Source organism: Clupea harengus, chromosome 5, assembly GCF_900700415.2.
Source record: "Clupea harengus chromosome 5, Ch_v2.0.2, whole genome shotgun sequence".
Classification (NCBI taxonomy): Eukaryota; Metazoa; Chordata; class Actinopteri; order Clupeiformes; family Clupeidae; genus Clupea; species Clupea harengus.
This window is the reverse complement of record NC_045156.1, coordinates 2,101,137-2,109,180: the sequence shown is the minus strand read 5'-3', so window position 1 is coordinate 2,109,180 and position 8,044 is coordinate 2,101,137. Positions and strand designations below refer to the sequence as shown.

At 43.3% G+C, this 8,044-nt stretch overlaps 2 protein-coding genes across 4 annotated transcripts in view; both read right to left on the bottom strand.

Annotated features, from left to right (window-relative positions):
• Positions 1-1,636: 1,636 nt before the first annotated feature.
• On the bottom strand, positions 1,637-3,248 carry npffl (neuropeptide FF-amide peptide precursor like). The gene is made up of 3 exons (XM_012827228.3): positions 3,099-3,248; positions 2,524-2,645; positions 1,637-1,962 (listed from the first exon to the last, which is right to left on the bottom strand). The coding sequence occupies exons 1-3, from the start codon at positions 3,246-3,248 to the stop codon at positions 1,845-1,847; spliced, it is 390 nt and encodes a 129-aa protein (XP_012682682.2). The 3' UTR covers positions 1,637-1,844.
• Positions 3,249-5,782: 2,534 nt separating this feature from the next.
• itga7 (integrin, alpha 7) overlaps positions 5,783-8,044 on the bottom strand; it is a 34,032-nt gene continuing 31,770 nt past the window's right edge. For 2 of the 3 annotated variants that reach the window (XM_031567262.2, XM_031567263.2), the window contains exon 25: positions 5,783-7,762. In XM_031567262.2, the coding sequence (XP_031423122.1) occupies positions 7,607-7,762 (156 nt within the window). In that variant the 3' untranslated portion in view covers positions 5,783-7,606. The remainder of the gene's footprint in view (positions 7,763-8,044) is intronic. The other variant, XM_031567264.2, reaches the window with a different exon arrangement.

The following is an 8,044-nucleotide window of genomic DNA, read 5'->3' as shown; positions in this document are numbered from 1 at the left end:
ATTGCAGGCTGGCATCTTTTAATTAGTGGTGAAGCTATTACTGACAAGCTCCATGAGTGCTTAACGAGTCAACCCAACAACACCAATTTCCACACAGACACACATAGCCTGCATAAGGAATTATGCACACACACACACACACACGCACACACACAAACACACAGACACACTCTCACACGCACGCACACACACACAGACACACATAGCCTGCATAAGGAATTATGCACACACACACACACGCACACACACATACACACAGACACACTCTCACACGCACGCACACACACACAGACACACGTAGCCTGCATAAGGATTGATGCACACACACACTTGCACACACACACACATGCTCACACACATTGAACATACATGTAAACGCACACACATCAACACTTATGTGAGGATATGCACATTAAATACAATCACAGCACACCCATCGCACAGAACTACAGAAATCATGTTTTTACTTGAATTAGTGCAACCAGCCTGCAAAGATACAATTAGGAGGCATTTCAGAATTGTAACTGTGAAATGACACTGGCCTCATCTGGAAAGGCACCAGTGGTACATTTACTGCAGATGAAACGACTGAGAGAGGGGTGAAGAGACAGGGCAGTGAGACAGTGAGTGGTGCTCATGGTTATTTACACAGACCTCACCAAACTGTCTCCTACTCAGCTGATTGGCTATGTCATGGCAAATCCAGCTGAAAAGTGACAAACTGTGACATGTCAGCTTCCTCTACAGGAGCTATAGCTGAGCTGACTGGGCTTCAGTGGGAAGAGGAGAGAGAGTGAGAGAGGGAGGGAGAGAGAGGGAGAGAGAGATAGAGAGAGAGAGAGAGAGAGAGAGAGGGAGAGAGAGAGAGGGAGAGAGAGAGATAGAGAGAGAGAGAGAGGGAGAGAGAGAGAGAGAGAGAGAGGGAGAGAGAGGTCTTGTAAGATGCTCTTATAAAATTCCATGTCTGCATGTGCACGTCTTGGCATGAACTTCCTGGTGAACATGTCAAGGTTCCTGTCACCATAACAACCACGCATGTAAAGGGGTGGAATTGCTCGTAATGGCCACCATTAAAAAGCACATCTGTCGTTGACTCATGGGGCTCACGAGTCATCATTTACGGCATATGATTGCCTGTTTTATGATCTGAGAGCCAATGGACTTGAGCACGGCATGATGTTCCTATAGGGCTATTTGAAAGCAGTGTAGACATACTACCTTAGAGTGACTGGCGTCTGGTCAATGTACTTACTATGTGACGCTGGTGAAGAAGATGCAATTAAAGAAAAGAACATACCTTCATTAGAGAAGCAGATTTATTTGCACAAACAACATAAGCTAATCATATGAGAAGAGAAAAAGCCACATATCAATATAAACTAATGATATTCAACTTTTGTTCAATTCTACACAAAAAATTTAGCCAGGTGCACTATGCTAAAAGGATGTAAGCAATACACATGCATTCATGCAAGCACACATCCAGAGACACACACACATGAACACACACACACACACACACACACTCTCTCCAAAATACTTTAACTACTTCATTCAACTGGCTGAATCAAATCCTGAAAGCTATGGTGGAGGTTTGTGATTGGTCACAACACAGATGGCATGATGCAGGTTAAGGCTTTCTGCGCCGAGCCCAATAGGTTGGGAGTGAGTAGAGAGAGTGAGAGAGAGAGGGCGGGACAACGGGCGAAAGCCTTTCTTTAAAAATATAATGAGAACGTGTTTTACTAATTCATGTCTGTCTGCCAGTCCTGGACTTCAGCTGATCCTAATTGGTCTCTCTCTCTCTGTCTTGCTGGCAACATCAGTCGCGCCGGTCGCTTGCTCTACTTCCTGCCAAATCTCTGTGGCACAGCCATACTCCAGATTTGACCAGGGACAGCCTCCCAGTCGCGGGACTGTATCCTCTCTTTGCCCTCGTCTCCCTGGGTACCACGCCCAAACCTGTGGGAACAGCACAACACAATCTGTACCTTCTGGTTCCAGAATTCACCAGACAGAGGTATGTTCCGTCACAGTACGTCACAGTGCATCGCAGCACCATTTATTTTTTCAGACAGAAGTTTCCCAGAGCTGTGAACTAAAACAGAATTCACTAGATGCTCTCCCATTAAAATAATAAAAAAAAAAATCTTTTTCTGAAAAGTGGGCATACAAGAGGCTTTTAAAATATTTATTGTTATGGCTTTGTGCAGACTTAAAAAGATTTTCTAGCCCAGCAATCTCCCCCTTAATCCATTAACAGGCTCAAACCTCTGAGATTTAATGCCATTTCCTTTTAAGGCATTATGACAGCCACGGCAGTCATCAAAGAAAACATACACACAACATTATAAATAGAGGGACAATCAGCTTTTGATTTGCGTCAGACAGGGCTGCCTAAAAAGCACAGTGTTGTTTGTTTGGAATGTGTGGCTTTGGGGCAAAGTAAGATGACATTTTTAGGTTATGGAAATAGTTGAATGGAAATGGTGTGGTGTGAAATGTGTAAAGTGACAGACTTACCTCTGTGGTTGGTGGAGAACAGAAGGGTTGCGCCCGTACCTCGGAGAGCCCTGAGAGAGGGAGCGAATAATGGTATACAAGAGGTGCTCCTCAATGGCACGACCCATTGGATCCTTAAGGTCCTAAAGAATATGGGCACACACACACACACACATGTGAAAACACATACATGCACACACACAGTTATGATAGGGAAAAATATATACTTACACATTTCATATATTTAACTGACAATAGATGCAGAAGAGAAGATATACTTCAGTCATACAATAAACAATAAGAAAAAAACAATAATATTTAAATCAGATGCATGTTTACACATTGTCACACTGCCTCTGTGACGAAGTTTAGAAAGTATGGTGTAGCTTTCATGAACACCCAGCTTACTCCTGTAGTCGGGATCAGTTGCAGCTACCTGGTGCAGCTACTGGTATGAAACCTACTCCCTTCATATGTAACCCTCGACTCCTAAACAGACCACTTTCACTACTTCTTTACCCACTTCCATTACATTATTCCAATGCTGTGCATTTTACAATGATATGAAATGGCCCCTCCATGCCAGTATGACTTACCAATGCCCCCAGTCTCTCCACCAGATTCTCCTCCGAGTCGGTGGGCTGACGCTGGCTGGCCTCAAGGGCCCCTTCCTCCTGGATGGAGTGTCCTACTGCAGCCAAAGACAGAATGAGCCCCAGCAGAGTCAACCATGATCCGGTCTCCATGCTCTTGGATGCCTGCTCTGAGGAGAGTACTGGCGCTGGTTCTGGTGATGCTGGAGTGCTGGTTGCTCAGAGGCTCCGTCGGCTGTCCTTGGCTGATATTCTGCGTAGGTATGATGGTGCAGCCCAGTCTAACTTCAGTGGTGGGGAGGACATCATGGTGGATCTTATATACCCCTGCAATGCTCATTGTGTTTGGACCCTGGAGACGAAGGGAATGAATGGATAACTGGGCTCTGGAAGCCCTAGGGAATAGGGAAAGGATGGACAGTCAGGAGGAGAGAGGGGCTACAAAGAGGATCTACAAACGGCCCCTGGTCCATTTAGAGGAGTTAGGGAACTGGGGACAAAGATGAAGATGTGTGCCTTAAGTGGCCCACAGGGGCAGGGTGACGCACTCACCCGTCAACGTTATTAAAGTGGTAAATCCTGTGGATTTGCGGCATGTGCTTTTTTACACCTTCCATCCTAAAATATGGTGACTTGACCAAACCACTTGTCCCATATGGACAGACCAAGGAAATTACATGTCATTTGAATTATTTAGTTCACCATAAACAAGCATATCAGTCCTGGATACCTTTTAATAAACATGTGGCATCTGGGGTAGAGCTTGTCAGTGCTACCTACAGGAAATAGTTACTCTTGAAGTAGTAGTCATAACATTTGACAGCCTATGGCATATTCCATGGCATGGCATCATTATATTAGTTTTAAGACAAGAGGTTCAAGTAAAGTGTTCACAAAGAAACTAACAGGTTGCCAACATGTACGCGACAACCTGAATCAAGAGCACACACACATGTAAGCACATACACACAACCATATATAAGTCCATGGGTCCACACCCGTTGTCAGTATGTGTACTTTTCACATCAGGTTATCCCGACACTGTTGAGTCCAATTACTGCAAGTGTCACTGGCCCAAATGGAGAGATGCTGTGGGCTTTGTGTGCACATACTACAGTTTCACCTGTGACAGGCACACAGTTAATGTACTCTGACCACACACTGAGTCAGCAAGCCCTGGGGAACCTGCCGTGTCTCCAGAGTTACCCTCTTAAAGCTACTAACGTCTGTCAATCCTCCAGCCACAGCTCCGCATAACACCTTCCTCCACTCCGCTCCTTCAGCTCCGGCCGCCACCTCCCTCACCCATTAATCGCCATAACAACCAACCGGATTATGCATCTCTCAGTGGGGTCATGTACAGAGGCTTCAATTCAATCTTTTTTCTAAAGGACAAATGGAGGAGATGGTGCAGGCTCCCATGAAGGATGCTTCTTCATCATCTCCATGTCTTCACATGGTACAGTGCTTCCACAATCTACACTGATGTATTATTAAAACCATATATCCTCCTTCCTCTAGTGTCTATGTGAACTAAATACTCTAGAGACCAAGAAGTCTGCTGTTGAAGACAATCTCAGCAACTTTGATAATTTAAGTGCAAATGTACTTCAATTGTTCCCCGATCTACTTTTAGCTGCATACTGCTACTTGGGTAAGTGAAGTTAATGGTCACAATTTGAGTGCATTTTACTGGGCTTCTTTGAAACCCATTACATTACATAACACGATTATAGGACCTATAGGACCTATAGGCTTAATTTAACAACACAAACCTAGCATAATTATAGTGTCATCATATAGTATTATTGTATGAAAACACGTAATAGCTTACGTTTATGTACTGTTTGAAACACATTTCTGTAATTCATAAAGAAAATGATGCAAACTCAACTCAAATTATTTTTAATACATTTGGCACTGGCAGGAGAGACAGGTGAGAGAAAGGGACAGGCAGTGGGAGAGAGAAAACAAAGAGTAGAGGACGGAGAGAGAAATTAACAAAAATAATGTAATATTAAAGACAAAGAGATGAGAGGAGATGAGAAAGAGGGAGCAGGTAATGGAAAGCAGAGAGACGCAGAAAAGGAGGCTGAGAGACACGAAGGGAAAAGACTCCGAGACACAGACCACACAAGCAGATCAGTACTGGAGGGGGCTGGAAGAGAGAGGTGACAGGAAGAGAGGAGCGAGGGAGGGATGAGATGTGACAGAGAGCTGATGTCAGTCAAAGAGACACATTTGTACTGCTTGAAAGATGATGTATGCTCCTACCCACTGACGTGGTTTTAAAGCTATTGTTATTAATTTTCTGCCCTACAAATGTCTTATTGTTATTGTCTTAAGACAAATGTCTTAAAAAGCACATATGTAGATCAGGGTATGCAAGCTCAGTTTTTGGACTTCTGTATATGGCCATGCCTACGTTAAAAGACACCGGAGAGAGAAAATGTAATTACTTATTAGGCAGAAGTTTGGGATTAGATGAGGTTGCTCAGACTTTTTCCAGTTATCAGGTAGGCCATGGTAAATTGAAAAATGACATATGTATCTAGAATTGCAATTGTCTGGTTAAATGTTATTTAGACTATAGATGTACAGTGTGCTTCTGTTGTGTCTTTGTCATTTTTACATTTCAAAACCTTTTGCACTGGTATCAGCTGCCTACTTAATAATCACACGTTGTGTACACAGGCAGTATTTTATTAATGTGTTCAAATATATGGTTAAGATATTCTTTCAAGTAGTATGTACAGTATGGTTTATAAAAAGAATATCCTCTGTTTTAACATTTTCAGATGTAGTAAAATTATTCATACATTAGTTGACAACATTTTCATCTCTATGAAAGGCTTTTACATTTAAAAAAAAATTGAATATTCCTTTCAGAGGATGCTCTCAATGTCATTGTCATCACAAGCCATAGCACGCTTGCCCTCTACTGCCCAAAATACGTACTGCAGGTCATTCACTGATCTCAAATGTAGGCCTATAATATGCTCACTCTTTTTTGCAGGCATTCATTTCCCAGTTTTTGTTTTATTTACAAATAGTACAACAGTAGAGTCAGTCACAAATAAATAAACATAAGATCATGACAAAACAAGTGTTTACAGCAAAGTTTGACCATGCAGCTAATACAAGATTGTCCAGCAATGTCTATGCACAGATTAAGCTTCCGCCTGTAGCCCTGCATCCAATGCAGATCCCAGGAAACTGGACGTTTCACTCACTCTCTTCAAACCAACCCAGGATGTGTACTCTATCTCTGATTTCAGGGAGATGAAGATAAATAACTATTTCTCTCGTTCCCCCTCTCTAACTCAGACTTCAGTCATTTCTATGTTAAGGCACTTTTAGACCAGAAAACTGAGCAAAAGTAATCATCTGCAGTGCTCTGGTGAAACTATGAGTAACACTAGGGACATGGAGCCTGTTAAAAAACAAAAACTAAATAAGAACACTATAGGTAAACCAATGGAAACTTGTGTAACGGACGAGCGTAGTGTTAATTCTCTGGGGTAACTACCTAATGTGTCATTTCCTTTGTAAGGATTCAATTTTTTTTTTTCATTTAATCATGACGGGTGGGTTTTTTCCACTACAAATTGGATGCATTGCAGACAATCTGGTCATTGTATGCTGCACTGTATGCCTTTTGTTTTTTGATTATTCTTTCATTCGCAAGCAACGAATAGGGTAAGTTAAGGCAGCAGTGTTGTTTTTCTGATTCAGTTCACGGCTAGTGATTGTTTATTGAAACAGGCCAGAGCGGTGGGGTGGCCCCCTTCTGTGACCATAACCACAGATGTGTAATGTTGTCAATGAGATGTGTTTGTTTCTTAGCCTCACCTTGCCCTCCTCTTTCTTTGCATGTTCTATTACCAGCGCTAAATAAAATAAAATTATACCTTGCGGTTACATACCAATTGTATTTGCCATTTGCCATTTACGGTTTCTATTAAGGCAAAACATGGGCTATGCCAGTGGCCTGATACATTGGTTGTGTGTGTGTATGTGTGTTTGCTTTCAGTAGTACTCTCCATCCCTACTCATTTTTGTACAGTGTGTTAAATCTGAATCTGTGATTGAATGACGAACTCTTGCATCTCAATCTATAGTGCTCCTTTGGTCGATCAGTCCATGTGAGTTCAATGAATGCTGATACGCGTCACTGACGAGCAAATGTTTCAAATGGTCTCATTGATTGGCATTTGTCGGAGTATCTTTATCTCTGTGTGTGTGGGGGGGGGGGGGGCGGTATAATTCAAGCACCTGTGCACTCAGTCGAACATGTATCCATGGGTTGGCAGCAGTGATATTGTATGTCATCAGTGCTCAGATCTGGATGATGAGGGCTTCTTCAAGAGTGCACAAAACCACAGCAATCAGTCTCTGCACAGCAAAGCCTCTGCATCCACAGCACAGTGCTCAGTAGAGTTGTGTATGTGTGTGTGTGTGTCTGTGTGTGTGTGTGTGTGTGTGTGTGTGTGTGTGTGTGTGTGTGAGACTCAGGATGTGCCATCACTCCAGTGTGTGGCCCATTCTTTCTTGTGTAAATTGACAGAGTTCTCATCCTGGAACTGGGGCCGGTCCTGTCGAGGAATCTTCACCGCGTGGTATTGAGGCACTTTGTCTTTATACTGAGCCCTCCGGAAAAAGCCACACTGTGAGACAGAGACAGGGAAAAGAAGAGAGAGAAGAAGAAACAAGGGGGGGAGGGGGGGGGTATATAAAGACAGACGAAGTGGAGAAGGAGCGGGTGGGGTGGTGGGGTAAAAACAGGGGGGGGGGGGGGGTAAGTGGACAAGTGAGTCAGTGGAGAAAGGAGATTTGAAGGGGTGGGGGGAGTAGACAGAGACAGAGGAGAAAGAGAGAGAGAGAAAGGAAGGGAGAGGGGGAGAGAGAATCCAAAAAGAGACAGATGCAAATGAGAAACACACTCATTG

Excerpts from the sequence above, each read along its gene's own strand:
- npffl (XM_012827228.3), bottom strand. The coding sequence starts at position 3,248 with ATGGAGACCGGATCATGGTTGACTCTGCTGGGGCTCATTCTGTCTTTG. Across the intron at positions 2,646-3,098 it reads TGGAGAGACTGGGGGCATTG|GACCTTAAGGATCCAATGGG; the intron begins GTAAGTCATACT and ends CATATTCTTTAG. Across the intron at positions 1,963-2,523 it reads GTTCTCCACCAACCACAGAG|GTTTGGGCGTGGTACCCAGG; the intron begins GTAAGTCTGTCA and ends CTGTTCCCACAG.